The 15,735-nt window shown below is 33.8% G+C and overlaps 3 protein-coding genes across 8 annotated transcripts in view; 2 read left to right on the top strand and 1 right to left on the bottom strand.

Annotated features, from left to right (window-relative positions):
* Positions 1-15,735, top strand: part of LOC118748412 (somatomedin-B and thrombospondin type-1 domain-containing protein) — a 311,093-nt gene that overhangs the window by 279,986 nt on the left and 15,372 nt on the right. The gene's annotated exons all lie outside the window — the stretch shown is intronic.
* LOC118748403 (protein sevenless) overlaps positions 1-15,735 on the bottom strand; it is a 36,865-nt gene that overhangs the window by 11,852 nt on the left and 9,278 nt on the right.
* Positions 8,459-10,636, top strand: LOC118748413. 5 transcript variants are annotated; one of them, XR_004994046.1, is made up of 2 exons: positions 8,459-8,601; positions 9,321-9,418. XR_004994046.1 is itself a non-coding variant. In XM_036482802.1 (2 exons), the coding sequence occupies exon 2, from the start codon at positions 9,661-9,663 to the stop codon at positions 10,177-10,179; it is 519 nt and encodes a 172-aa protein (XP_036338695.1). In that variant the 5' UTR covers positions 8,460-8,601; positions 9,425-9,660; the 3' UTR covers positions 10,180-10,636. The 5 variants fall into 5 exon arrangements, 2 of the variants coding, with proteins under 2 accessions (XP_036338695.1, XP_036338694.1); XR_004994044.1 differs by having other exon boundaries at positions 9,305-9,418; XM_036482802.1 differs by lacking the exon at positions 9,321-9,418 and adding an exon at positions 9,425-10,636 and having other exon boundaries at positions 8,460-8,601.

Genomic DNA, 15,735 nt, shown 5'->3' with positions numbered 1-15,735 from the left:
TGTGGCCGTAGTAACCCAGGTTCGAATCCTGGTCACGGCAATGTCATCGCATGACATTGTCACGGTGGAGATTTGTTTAATTTTTACTTTTTCACGCATCCGTTTTCTCAAGCTAAAAATTTATCTACTCATTAAATACATTTTTTGAGAATAAAATTTGTGTTTAAAGGGCAGATGAAATTTAAAAGCTAGAAATTGTGATGAAAATGTGTAGTATTTCTAAATTTTGAAACGTTAATTTATATGCTTTTAGTTAAAGTATGAACAATCTGTATATATAAAAACACCGAGTCACTATGTTCGTTTACGCTAATCTCCGAAACCGGATAACCGATTTTAATAAAATTTTGTGGGTGTGTATTGTTGGTTCCAACTTAAAAGACCGGATAGTTTCGAACCCGAGAAAAAATATTTTTTTCATCGAAATTTTTTCGTTGCTTCTCGCATCGTTCTTAAAAATCCCGTCGCGATGTTCTCGGTAACTCGGTGTTCGGTAATATTTTCCCATGTATTTTTTTTTGTGTAACACTATTTTACACAAACAAAATACATGGGAAAAAACTACCGAACACCGAGTTACCGAGTACTAACAGGCAGTCTAGAAAACGGCCCTTAACGTTGTTTTCTACTACTTTTTGAGTTGGCCTCGTTTAATACACAGAGGGTATGTCGTCGCTGAAATTCAAAAAGGCGTAACTAATAAAAAATTCAAAATTCAGTTTTTGATTGATATGATGGATTTCATTGTATTACAATTCCCACATCATTTAATGAAAAAAATAAAAAAATTTAGTCAGGACTTTTTCCATTTCAGTTACGATGTTGTTGCGTCTTTGCATTTCAGGCCACGATTTATTGAACAAATGTAAGGACTACAAATTTAAATAAATTTGCCACGAATTTTCCAGCTGATGACTCTCCGAAACGCATGTGTATTTATGTACATTAGGGTGGTCCAAATATGCAGGTGAAAAAGTAAGGTCGAAATTTGTATGCTCTCACCCCTAGGATTGTTGTTCTATACCGAAAAAATATACCCATATTTTTTTATTTTGAAATCAAAAAATATTTCGAGGTCGCTCAAAACGCCCAAAGTTTTCCAATTATTTTATATGGGGAAAAAACTACTTTTGGTAGAAATGGTATAGAATTCTTAAAAATTAATATTTTTCTATCGGAAAACTCTGTTTATCTGCAGAAGATTCCCAGTAATAATACCCAATTGTTTAATTAACGCAACTATAATTTATAGGTCAGCCAAAAATCCACAAAAACCGCGAAAATGCAAAAGGGCCACCAATAAAAAATCGTTAGTATTTAAATATGGCTAAATAAATAATTGCGTATTATTATTGAAAGTCTGCTGAAGAGAACCAGAGTTTTCCGATCGAAAAATACTGATTTTCAAGAATTCTATACCATTTCTACGAAAAGTTTCTTTTTTCCCCGATATAAAAACACAAAATTCAAAATAAAAAAATAGGGGCGTACTTTTTTTCGATATAGAACAATCCTAGGGGGTGAGAGCATTACAATTCCGACTTTACTGTTTTTGGACCACCCTAATGCACATACATACTAATATGCATTTTTTATGTTAATTCTCCTACGTCACATGTGTTTATTGCCCTTTCATACAACATTTTAACTACATTTAAAAACCTCCCATAAATCAATGAATATGCGTACATAGGTATGTGCGTATGCATTGGCTGTATATTAAATTAGCTTGGTAGAAACTGAGATAACCCAAGTTACTGGTTGAACGGGGCAATTCAGGTCAATGTGACCTCAAAGGGATATACATATGTATATGTATGTAAATATGGGGCCTAGAGGTATCTTTCAATAATATTTAAAATCGGATGTGTTGAACATAGCAAGTGAAGGGTAATTTTACGGATTTTGGTAATTAGAAACTGGTTGAAATTAATTTAGAATTTTCTCTCAAATCGAAGTGATTGAGGAAAGTCATAACATCTACATCTACCACATGACGGCACAAGGTGCAAAAAATTTAACATATAAAGTAAGTACAAGGAAGTGGTAAATCAAAAAATAAGTACATTTCCAAATATTTTTCATGTGTAGCACAATAAAGTAAGTTATATGTCTGGTAGCCATACCATAACCAAGTAAGTATATTGATAGTACGTAAATTTAACCACCGACTTACACAAAAATGTAAATGTATTTATGCACGTGTGAGCAAGATTATGTTTGTAAGTACACATCGACTGCTGAGTGGAAGATCGACCTATCTCGGCAGCCAGTTCGAAAACGCCCTATCTCAAAAAAGTTTCAAGAATGCCCTATTTCAGAATTCGTTTCAAAAACGCACTATCACAGGTTCCGATTCAAAAACGCCCTATATCAGCACATTTTCAATACATTTTGAAGTGAGATAGGACATTTTTGTACCGAATTCTGAGATAGGGCGTTCTTCAACCGAATTCTGAGATAGGGTGTTTTTCAATAAAATTCTGAAATAACGCGTTCTTGAAAAGTTTTTTGCGATAGGGCATTTTCGAACTGGCTGCCTAGATGCGTTGATCTTCCACTTAGCCGTCAATATGTACCCTGCAGCAAAATTTGGGGCAAAGCGCAAGTTCCGCCCTACAAATTACATAACTGTCCCTGAACTACTGCAAAAGGGATGCAGAGCTGGACGGTTGAAACTTATATGTTGCTAGTTGCGCTGTCGTCAATGTATTTTTTCGATTTTCCTAGACCCAAAACTAATAGCAAAGTGTTTTCGTTTATTTAATATGTAATTCTCTACATAGTTTATGGGGCAACTGCTAAAAGATGTCCAAAAAAGTCGTTATTGGTAACATTAATGTCTTTTTTATACATACATACACGTACTTATAAAATTGAATGCAAAATATAACCATAAAATTTAGTTAAGCTACACTTAACAGCAAAAGTCTGCGTACACCATTTTTTTTTAATATTCACTATATATTGAGAGTTAAAATTTGTTTGTTATTATTTTATAAAAAATGTATTAAGCTTAAAACAAAATCATATAGACCATGTTTTCCAACTTCAAACAAAACAAAGCAAAATTTAATGATTTTTAATAAAAATTTTCGACCTTTTCATCAGATAAAAAAAATAAACAAAAGTGGTAAACAATCTCGCTTTGAAATGAGGGTGCTATTGATATGACCGATATTGTACATGCGCAAATATACCACTGATCACCCGAAATGTGTAGTTATGCAGTCTTTTTTTTTCAATGTTTTTCATTTTATATATTTTTCGTTAAGTTTTTATTTAAGTGCGTCTCATATTCCATAAACCATTTAAATTTCATTTCCGAACTATGCAGCAAACTTGATAGAACTGTAAAACGGTCTTCAAATTTCAAAGTTTTTAATCGCAGTTTTTTTTATAAATATTTCAAGTATTTACTTTTGTAGCCCATCAAATTTTGGTGTAGTAAAGTGTAGCCTTGCATCTTAAACGAAAATAATTAAATAGGAGAATACCTTCAAGAGCGTGCGTAAAAAGAGTTATGAAAAATCAGCGCGATAAATTGTACTCAAATTTAATGGGCTATAGAACTGCATACTTTTAACTCCGATTTAAAATATTGAAGTTTTTATAACAGTTTCTAAAATTCTACTAAATTTCCAATACTGTTAGAAACGTCAATTTATATGTTTATGTTATTATACTTATGAGCCATTCTTAAAAAAAAAATTACGAACCATTGTGAATATTCAAAATTCTAAACACCTAGGTTTTTCAGACAATCCTAATAAAAAATTCTAAAAAATCGCATGGAGTAGTAGTGGAGTAGTCTAGTAAGACAATATTAAGCATAAAAAAAAAACAATTTATTTCTGCACTTCAACATATTCCATGTAAAACTGAACATTAATGAAATAAATAGGTTTTTATCTGTATTTCAACCAAAAACAAAAAAAAAAATACCACAATAAATACACGAATTATGTAAGAATACAAAGACAAATTAATTATACACTGAAAGTAATAGAAACTCTCAAAAAAAAAAAAAAAATCGCAACTGCCAAAAAATGGTTTGAAAAACCGCATAAATTCAAATCCGCATAAAAATAACGCATAAAAGGAGATCTAAGTATCACAGAAATCGCCATTATACGTAACAAATGTAAATTATTTTTAAGAATAACGGTTTTAGAAAATTAAGGAATAACTGACACTTTAGGCTCCTAATTTTAAAGCACAGTTTGCCTCAAAAATCAAATTAGTGCAAAACAAGTAGCTCTTTAAATAATAAAATGAAGTATTTTTTATTTACAAAATTGTATGCGTAGTTATTTAAAATTACAGTATTTAAAGAAAAGGCTCTGTACTATACTTCTTGGAACCAGCTCAAAACCAACCACATTTGTTCTAGCCCGGAGGTGACCCTTTTTGAACTACATATCTAGAAACTGTTGTTATATGAACTGTCTCAGAACAATCTAAGCCAGAACAATCAGTTCAGAACAAGTTCAAAAGTTCTGCAGAGGGCGACAATTTTCACAACGTAGGACATCGCCATTTAAAAAAAAAGACAATTCAAAGCATTGAGTTGGGATAGATGAAGAACCAGTACCGTCCCGTTTTCAGGCTAGCTCGGCGCAAGTTCTGAACTCGTTTGATTTGCTGCAGGGTATTTAGTTCATCTGCAAGGCAGCGTTTGAACTAGCAAACCCAAAAACCAACAAACATTGAAACTGCATACATTTTAAATTTGTTTCAGTATCTTCTTTATAGTTTCAATATGGGAAATATTACAACAAATACATTTTTTCACTTTTCACTTAATACATATATGTAAGTCTAGATACTAAAATACATAGAGACTACTTTTGGATGTGTGGATGTATGCATGTTGGGAAGACTCAAATTAACACGACCTACATACATATACTTAGCTAAAAGTGCCTGATCGACTACTATCTCTATAAAGTTGAAAAATAATATACTTAGTAAATTATAGAAAGAAAAAAGGAAGTGAAAAGATCATGATGATTTCCCAGAAGGATATGTACACTGTCACGATATACATATGTATGTATTTTCCTTTAAGTAAATGTTAACTAATCATAGGACCTACTTAGTTACTATTATAAATGTCTATGTAGATGTTACATTCACTCACACATCTTATCGTCTAGGGTTCCACCACTACTTCTAACTTAACAGAATCGTATATTTAATGTGGCGTTATTACTAGAAAACTATACAATTATCTTTTGATATTTGCTTTACAATTTGTTGTAATAGCCTTATTTGAAATTTTATTGAAAAAACGAAGTTTAGATTGCTTTTCTTTTAAAATATGTACTATACATAGATAAAGTCAATTCCTGTTAAAAGACTAATCGCTATGTATATATTGTATGTGTTGCTTTTATAACCGTTTAATAAAGGAGGATTTTTATTCGTTTGATTTATATGAAATTCCTACTAAAACGAGTTGTTTTCAAAACTCGTCTGTCAATTTTATTAAACGAATACAAATTTGGAGTGTGGACATTTTTTGGGCGTTCCTAAAGTAAGACGCAACCACTTGCCGCGACATGACGGTGTCGCCAGTGCTCGCCATCGTGTAGTTCTTCCCGGCACGCCTTCGCCTCGACAACGGGCATTATCCGAAATTTGCCCATCATTAGCATGAACTATGGGGCGTCGTCGCAAAGCCAGAGGTGTCGTAACGGATACGGTATTCATGCCAATGCTAACTGTTGCTGAACTCGGTTCATCTCCTTCAAAAGCATTACTGTCTAATTGATATTCTGGCCAATATGAGTTGTCTTCGTTATTTGGTGTTGAATTCTGAATTTTGTCGTTCCGTAAATTCAATTTATGGTAAGTTCCTCGCTTGTTACAATGAACTGCTATCCGATCGCCTATAATAGAATATTTATTTACACACGTACATACATACATACATACATATATTTTTACAAACAACCCACCTTCCATAAGTAGATTGTAGGGTGCCAACTTGTGGCATTCCTTAGCCGCTTTAATTACTTCAAACTCAATGCAATATCTGTAAAAATAAAAATTAATAAAATGAAGCGCATTAATATACACATACATAAGCGCAAATTGAATACGAAATAAAATTTGTTTGATGACAAGTTGATGAATGTGAGCTCACCTTACCACTTAAATTTTGCTCAAATATGTGGCCAATTAGAATTGAATTTGATATATGCTATATCCTGTACATTTATCCTCATCAGAAACTTCCGAGTTTCCCTGCTACATGTTTCCATTTCCGAGATATTCGTTCAAACAACACTCCTTTTGTTTTTGGTTTAATACACATTTTTACACAGAAATCGCTCAGCAAAGAAAAAGGACAACGCATTCATCCACACCTTTTTAGCGGAAACGGAAATTGTAACTTTTAACAAGTTATTCCCCAGAGGAACACAAGCATACATAGATGCACACAAACATACATATATGCAGTATGTGTACATATCCATATACATATTTACATGCGTACATGCGTACGACTGAAAAGACGTGCGAAGCTTTTTTAAACCACCGCTTTTTTCTACGACAACAGATTGTGTTAAATAAGCCGCATAAGTTATTTCCGTCGGTTATTTAACAACTTAATCTTGTGGGCGACTGTCGATTTGTTTAAAGTCTAACCCCAAAATTCATAAAAAATAAAGAGGACTTTAACTACTTTATAAATCGAAAATTTGTATGAAAACGTCACTTTATAAAGCTCTTTAAACCTATTTTTTATGAATAAGGCCATACGATTAATTTTTGAAGTAAAGTTGATACATACATCTAACTACATATATACATACGTATATGGAGGCTCCTGTTATAATTTCCTTGTTTTATTACCTCCTAAACTGGAAAACAATTTTTAACGCACTTTGATGATAATTTGAGCCACCTTCTGCTCTCTTGGATTCATACCTGCTAGCTTAATGAAAAAATGTATATATTGAAAGCTACAGCAAAGTTAGCTAGCAGCGATGAACGTTGGCGAGTTTGATTGTGCCTCATAAATTTCGTTCGTTTCGCCACTCGCTAAAGGCCCGTTTACATACAACTTTGACGTTGCGTTGGCGTTGGAGTTGGCGTTGGCGTCGCTCGACAGCTGACTATACAGTTTACAGTTAATTTAATGACCAAAGTATTCGCTACTAAGCGTTCATTGTAGCAAGTACGAGTGTTACTCGCGCTGCTGTCAAAGCGATGCCAAAGTTGTATATAAACGGGCCTTAAGGGTTGCGAATCGAATGCGGCTTTTGTTGTTGTTATTGGCAAAAAATTTACCATATGGACGTTCACTTTACAACACCATTTACATAAATAATAAAATACCGCAAATGAAGCATTATATTAAAGCCAGACTCCTCACCACAGATATTAGCCAACTGCATGCATACATACATACATACATAGGTATGTACACGAGAAATATAAAGAGTTAATCCTACAAATCGTAAATAACATAAACGTAAATTTCATTACTTTAGGTACATACATACATACATACATATGTACATGTACATTTTTTATTCATTCTTATCACTCTGTGAGAATGCCGGCTTTTGGCAACAAAGGTATTCCAGTCGAATGATGATACAAATACATATGTATATAACTACAATAAATTGACAATGAGCTCTTAACAATAACGGCTTTGGGTCGGAAACTCTTTTGTTTACTGATATATACACTTGGAGAATTATTTTTTTTATGCAAAAAATGTTAAAACAAAATTCTTACACCAGATCAACGCTTGAAATTGATTAAGAAACATGATTACTCACCGGGATTATATGACAAGGTTTGATATTTATTCTCGCTTTAAAATACATACCACTAATTGGTTGAGCGGCTTGGCCTCAGCACGAGTGAAGGGAGTGTGTGTTAAATGTATTATAAACCCACATTTGACCAAAATTTCGCTATTTTACTGACGTGCAGTCTCTCAAACACCAATTTTTCAGATCAAAATATACATATATGTTAGATATTTATAAATAAATTTGTTTTCGATTGAAACTAGAAATTCCATCGATATTTGTGATTGTTATATATGACGAAAAATATGCGTATTTTTAAGCTCGGGGAAAATTTCGATCTTTCGGTGTCTGTCACATTACCACATCAGTCGGAGATGGTTAAATAAAGATTAAAAAAAAATGTTTCTGCTCCCACACATTTTACAATTTGTATGTACACAGTTAGATGGATTGATTTTTTAGCAACGTCAGTTTAACATTAAACTTGGCTTAGAAATTCACCACAGGTAAACTCGTAGCGAAAAAATAATCACAAGCGTAATTCTGGGTGTATTTAAAGGCTTCCATTATGCGAAAAGGTATATGAATGATATTTAAGCTGAGTCGTCATTGTTAAAGAGATATGTACATACATATGTATCTACATAGCACGTATGCGTACTACACAAGTAAGAGTTGAGTTCGCTTGAAGCGATCAGTTTTGATTTGAGCGTGGCTGCGGAAAGAACATCTTACCGGATCGACAGTTTATATATATGTTAAATAAAAGCCTCGAGAATTCGCGCAAAGTGCTTACGAATAGAATTTATCTAAAACGATATATGTATTTACACACAGATACATCTAAGAGATCAATTATATAAATATGCAAAACAAAAATGTAAGCGGTATCTGAAATTTAAAGTTATTAACAACGGCGGAACCGCAAGTAATTAAATCACAATATTCTGACTACATCATCTAATTAATTCTAAAAGAAAGTGAAATGTTGTGGTTGAAATACAGAGATCCAAATATTTCAAACATATCGACTAAAATAACTGTATCTAGTCAAATATAGACCAAAATGTATTTGAATTACAAAAAAAACAAACAAAAACCATAATTGGTTAGAAAAATTTAATCAACTTTGTAATACACATTCATGCGCAAATTTTGCTGTATATGAGTACATCCCAGTGGAGAAATGTAATGTATAGTAATCAAAAATGCATTTTTTCCCCAAGGCCAATGTCCTAGGAAAAGTGGGGCATTCAATTTTGCATTACCTAGTATCGAGAAATGAACGTGATTTAATATGAAATGTTTGGGACTTTTCGAATACATTAGAATGCTGATTACATATTAAACAGAAATTCGATCTAAAACTCATAGGAAATACATCAGATTATTTATCACGCATGGAATGCATTACTATTTTTCCCACTGGGATGTATTTAATTGTACACACACACATATACAAATAAATACGACTTAATTGATGGCACACAAAATGAACTGAATAAGAAAATATTGTATGTGCATAGATATGTTTGTATATAGTGGCTCAATTGAAAGTGAAGAAAACAATTAACGCACTACTGGTAACCGCCGAAAAATTCAAGATTCCGAATTAAATCCGCTCCCTACATCCACAGCCTCTACAGATGTATTTTATTTGAAGACCAGTGTATACATTTGTATGTACATTTGTATGAATAAGGTCATACCTAGGAATGCTGATGCCAAAAAAAATATACATATTTAAGCTGCGGACACCGCGTGCCCTGCTTAATAAATAAACATTAAAAAACTCAAATGCCTGAGGGCAGAAAACATCGATAAATAAGTACATACATACTTTTGTGCATATGTATGTATGTATGTATGTAACATGTAGATAATGACGCGAAAGCAATTAAAAATTTGTGCTGCAGTTGGAGCAGCGGCAACGCGACCGCATAATACTCGTCAAACAAGCTGTGAACGTGCAAATAAAATATTCGCCGGCGTTTCATTGACATCTATAATGAATTCATTTTACTGGCAGTTGATGCTGGTGGTGTTGGTGGTTAGCTGTGATATGTGCAAATCAAATGAATATCCAGTGACAAGCAGCAAAACTGTAACTGCAACTGCAACTGCAACTGACAGCGGTGAAATTGGCGGCGAAATCACAATTGATACCACCACAAATCTACTCGACCCATATACAGGCGGCGGGAAGGAGGACTCCATAGGGGAATATCTCAAGAGTGAAAAGGAAAAATTTTTGGGCAGCAACCTTATCAGAAATGCCACAATCGAAAACGTAACAGAAGAATGCCGCACGCACTGCAACCTACAAGTAAGTTTGCCACTTTACATAGTGCATTATTGCAACGAAAATTCGAGTAATCAGCAATTAAAAAACAATATTTAAAGTAAATTGCATCGCGTACTTTTTCTAAAACCGGTAGCTTAATGAGACGTTTTTTGTAGCTTAGTTGGTGCATATTGCATTTGAATGCCGTCAGTTTTACGAACTAAACCGACTGTAATTAGTTATCATAGTAATATGCATATGTTTACCGCAAAAATAGTTGCAAAATTTGATTTACGATTGGAAAATTAGTTTGTTTTGTGTCTGAGCAAAGCTGCAATGTCCAGCAAAAAAATAAAAATAAATTTTGTTTACGATCCAAAAAGTCGCACGCATACACATAGGCGTGCATAGGTAAATAAAATCACGTGATTTATGGACCAACACATTTTTTATTCAACTGCCCTTTCTTTAGAGATAATTAGCTGACAATATAATTGCGCTTAATTGTTTACTTAAATTAACAGCTAATTAGTGGCTTCTACATTCCTAAACTAAGCGACCGTCGGTCGTGCCGTATGCTTGTGCACGTGCTGGAATTATTTAAATTTGTGTGTGTGCACTGTAATTCATACTACATAAATACATATGTACGTATGTACATATGTGCTTAGTATTCGTTCGCAAGAGCCCACGTCTTCTTCGCCAATTAAAACAGTCAAACCACATATGTGTACACACACACATACATATGTATTAGGAATGTTAATCCCGGGATCCCGGCATTTTTTAGGCCACGAAAATCCCGGGATTTGTGGGATTTGTAATTTGCACTGATGGCAATAATAGAAACTCCTTTTCTTGACCAGTATTGGCTATATTTTTTTTTTTATTTAATAATAAATTTTTTTTTATACATGTCTAAATCATTATACATATAAAACCGTGCGATAGTACATTTTGCACACAAAAATCAATATATTCGCGAAACTATGGGCCAAATATAGTAAAATTGCGTTTTTAGTTTTTACTTTGACGTCAGTAATTCAAAAATGATTTAAAAAATTCAGTGAAATGCGCTTAGAGAAGAGGAAGTTCTGTACAATATAATCAGATTAAATTTTTTTTTGGTACATAAGGACTGGTAAGTATTGAAAATGTCCTTTTAAAATTTTATCCTTGAAATTTCGCAATATCTGTATTTGAAAAAATTATATGTTAAGGACTCATATAAACTCGATATCATTCTCGAATTTCGTCCTTCAAACTTTATCAACTTAAAAAATTACCTATTCGTCCTTGTGAATCCAAAAAAAATTAATTTTTTTAACTTCTAAAGAAATTTCCTTTTTCATTTGGTTCCCATGTTTTTATTAAAATAAATCGTGAAGTCAGAGAGAAAACATAAAAACGCCACTTTAAATAAAAAAGTAGATTTCAAACCCATTTATTTATTATTTATTTTATGGTAGCAGAGATAGAAGCAATTTTTCGCGATTTAAGTTGTTGGAAAGTAATGAATATCTAAATCCCGGGTCTAATCCCGGGTCTCGAGATTGTGATATCGACATTCCGAAAATCCCGGAATCGTAAAAAGCGAAAAAATTAACATCTCTAATATGTACGTATTAATACAGTGCCAGCAATGTGAGCAACAGTAGCCACACTTCGCCACAATTACCATGAGGACAGCACTGCTTCTGTTAGAATTTGGAGCACATCTTCATTGGATAGCATCCGTCGTTATATATGTACATACATACATACATACATATGTTGTGTGCATACGAACACTCACATGTAATAGCCTAGATACGTGTTAGATATTACATACTTAAATATGTACATATGGATGTGTTTATGTACTATATGTACATATGTATGTATAAGTACCTTTGGCTGTATTTACTTTTCCACAACCGTGAAAACCCGATTAGACATAGCCGTTTAAGTATGCATATGTACATATGTATGTATGCACGAGTAAGTGATCTCGGCATTATTAATCGGAGCTGCATTTGTGACTAACGATGAGGAGTACACTTACTTGCAAGGTTACGAAGAAGACAAATTTTTTGTCGTGTGCGCATACATATGTGCATATGTATGTATGTACATACATGTATATATGCGAAGACATTTCTTTTCTTTTGTTGACTTATCACTTGATATCCTCTATTGTGGGCATTTATGTGCACTAATTCTATTATTGTTGTCACATCAACGTCATATGCAGCTTTGTACATACATATGTACATATAACCATGTATTCTAAATACATATGTATGTATATATTGACATACAATGTTAATCCGATATTCCTAACAGGGCTCTTTTACACGATATGTATTTGCATATGTAAACTTCATAGTGGCCTTAAAACTTTTTTGCCAAGGTTGAATTCTAAATGAATATTTATAGTTGACTCAGCTTTTTCTGATAAAAATAAAGAAATATCCAAAATATTGTACGTGACTTAAAAATAATAATCACGGAATGAAGAAATTTTAGGTATTGAAATTTCTGATTACAACTGCTTTTACTAATGAGCAGACATAGACACTTGCAATTAATTTCATGCAAATAACAACTCATTGCATTGAAATAAAAAAAGTTTCTCATGATTTAAACTTTTATATTTCAAATGTAAATCATAGTTATTAAATCTTTGTGTTACATATTTAAATATGTACATACATACATAATTAACTAACTTTTTTAAACAATTATAATAGTAATGATCTGAGAAAAAAGTTCAATCTAGAACTTTTAAGGCCCGTCCACATAAAACTTTGGCGTTGCGTTGGCGTTGGCGTCGCTTCAACAGCTGACTATGAATACATGAATTCAAGTGCAGCCGTCCACATAGCCAAAATTCGGCAACGCTCACGCCAACACAAAGCAAAAAGATGGCCAACTCTCATCTTTTCGCGTGCGTTGCTCGTCAGCTGTTGCAAATAAATAAAATTGTGTGAAATATTTTCCCTTTTTAATCAAGTGCAGGCCAGAAATATCGTTTTTAATGCAATTATTGATATTAAATATTAATTTATCTGTCGTTAGTATGTTAATTTAGTCGCCCAAGCATTCGCTGCCAAGCGTTCATTGTAGCAAGCATTCTTTTAACGTGCGTTCTGTCAAACCAACGCCAACGCCAAAGCCAACGCGAAAGTTCTATGTGGACCGGCCTTTAAGGCTATGTACCTTATTTAAGTATTAGTTCGTGCTCATAGTAGAAAGGCGTAAATCAAATACGCTTCATCATATTTACTATTGATAGAACTGAAATATGTACATATGTATGTATATGCAAGAATACATGCATTCGAGTCCTTCAAGTAGAAGGTACTACAGTCGCCCTTTTTAACCAAGTTGCAAAGAAACAAAACACCAGAATGGATAACGAATTACATGTAAGGCAACAAAGCAAACTCAATAATAACCCCGCAGAATATCCGACTAGCTCAGAATTAGCGTAAGACCTCTTGCCGACGGCACTAGTTCTATAGGTCAATACCCAAGCAAGCAATGCATTCAATGCATTCAATGCCGAGAGGCGAACGCTGTTAAGAAAAAGACCTTTTTCAACATTTTTTGCGATGTTGCTTCGACCAGGGCTTGAACCCAGGGCCCTGCTTACACCACTAGTACACCACAGTGGCCGCCTCAACAATTTAAATTCATCAAATCTGAAAACTCACAACTACCTCCACCGCGATGTGAACTCGCAACCAATGAGGCTTGAGTCGGAGGTCTTCTCGCTGAGCTACTTTCATATTGTGCGAGAAGTGAGAATTTGTACACTTACAACGCCAGTTTCAACTGTCCCGCTCTGCGTCCGTTTTGCACTAGTTCAGAGATAGTTATGAAATATGTAGTTCGGAACTAGCGCTTTGCTCTAAATTTTACTGCAGGGACATAACTACATACATATGAACATATATCCATACATATGAACATATACATATAGATATGTAGGTATATAGTATACTCGAGTTGGCCAATTCGGTTAAGCGATATGCGAACTAATCCGTAGGGTTGCTTGCGAAGCAAAAAAAAAACTATGCAATTGTGAATGGCATCTTTTTAAATAGATAAATGAGTACGTGTACATTAGGGTGGTCAAAAAAATGCATGTTTAAAAAGTTAAGTCGGAATTTGTTTGCTCTCACCCCCAAGGATTGTTCTAAGCCGAAAAAAATATACCCCTATTTTTTATTTGTTGGTTAAATAAACAACTGGTTACTATTATTGGCAATCTCCTAAAGGGAAACAGAGTTTTCCGATCGAAAAACATTGATTTTCAAGAATTCTAGACCATTTCTACGAAAAGTTGTTATTGACCCATATATGTATGTAAAACACATGGAAAACTTTGAGCGCTTTGTGCGATCTCTAAATATTTTTTGATTTCAAAAAGAAAAAATAGGGGTATACTTTTTTCGATATAGAATAATACTAGGGGGTGGGAGCATTAAAATTCCGAATTTACTTATTTTGGACCACTTTAATGTATGTACATATGAAGGGGTTAGAATCAAAAGGATCTAAGTAGGTCTGAAATTGTTTTGAGATAATTGAAGTTAAAGTTGATTACTTATTGTAAATTCTGGGTAAATTCATTTGAAATGATCATTGCCCGGCCAATAGATGGCACTACAATGTCCGAAATGAGTTGGTCCTCTTTGTCACCAAATAAACACTATATTTAACTATACAAATATGGGTAGAACTTATATTTTCAAAAAATGTCACTTAGACCCTAATGATTCTAACCCCTTCATATATATTAGGAAAATTTTCTGTACCAATTTGCCCTATATGCAAGGGTATTGCAAATTTATGCGCATAACGGTTGTTTGTAACAGCCTTACAAAATTGAGATAGATAGAAACATACTAAAATGCTCAGCATCAAAAGATAAATCAATTCTCCTATATCCCTCAGTCCGCCTGCCCGTTCTTCCATGGACACGGTGGCTGCATTTCTGTAAACATTCCAGATAATCCCGCCTTACTGGCGGAATAAACGGAACGCGTTTTGGATATAAGTACTATAGCATTGTATTCGGTTGTTGTACCTAATAAATAAACGTAAAGATTTGTTCCAAACGTTCAGAATGGATAAAGAAACCCAGCCGGTAGCTGCCGTATAAAAATATATACCTCAACAAAATATCGTTAAGTAAATAGATTGCTTTTAGATCAAGGCAGGGTCGTATTGAAAACTGCGGTATTTTAGTAACTAAGTTTGGTCCAAGTTCCAAGTTTTTTTTAAGATTTAATAATTACACTATACAGCACTTGGCAGGGTATTGGGACGAAATCAACTCTTTTAAGAGATTGAGTCGTAGTTAAAAAAGTAATTTCTCCGTTTTTCGAAGTTAGCCTCCGAAATCGAGATATGGGCCTTCGAAGTTCGAAATTGGACCTTTGGTAAAAAAATATTTTTAATTATTGTATGTGCCTGATCCAAAGATCCCTCAACAAACTATCCCTGTGGTGTAACAGGCGAGGACTGGGAGTGAATCCTGAAAAAACAGACCTTGTGCTGTTCACCAGGAAGCACAAGATACCTGATCTCGGGAACATAACCCTAGAGGGCAACACCCTCGCAATAAAGGAAGAGACCAAATATCTAGGTCTCATAGTAGATAGGAAACTAAACTGGGGGCCC

The sequence above is a fragment of the Rhagoletis pomonella genome, unplaced genomic scaffold (assembly GCF_013731165.1).
Source record: "Rhagoletis pomonella isolate Grant_MI unplaced genomic scaffold, Rhpom_1.0 Rhpom_scaffold_00013, whole genome shotgun sequence".
NCBI lineage: Eukaryota > Metazoa > Arthropoda > Insecta > Diptera > Tephritidae > Rhagoletis > Rhagoletis pomonella.
The sequence above is the reverse complement of the archived record's forward strand: the minus strand, read 5'-3'. Positions and strand labels throughout refer to the sequence as shown.

Coding starts and splice junctions, on each gene's coding strand:
- LOC118748413 (XM_036482802.1), top strand. CDS start 9,661: ATGACGCGAAAGCAATTAAAAATTTGTGCTGCAGTTGGAGCAGCGGCA.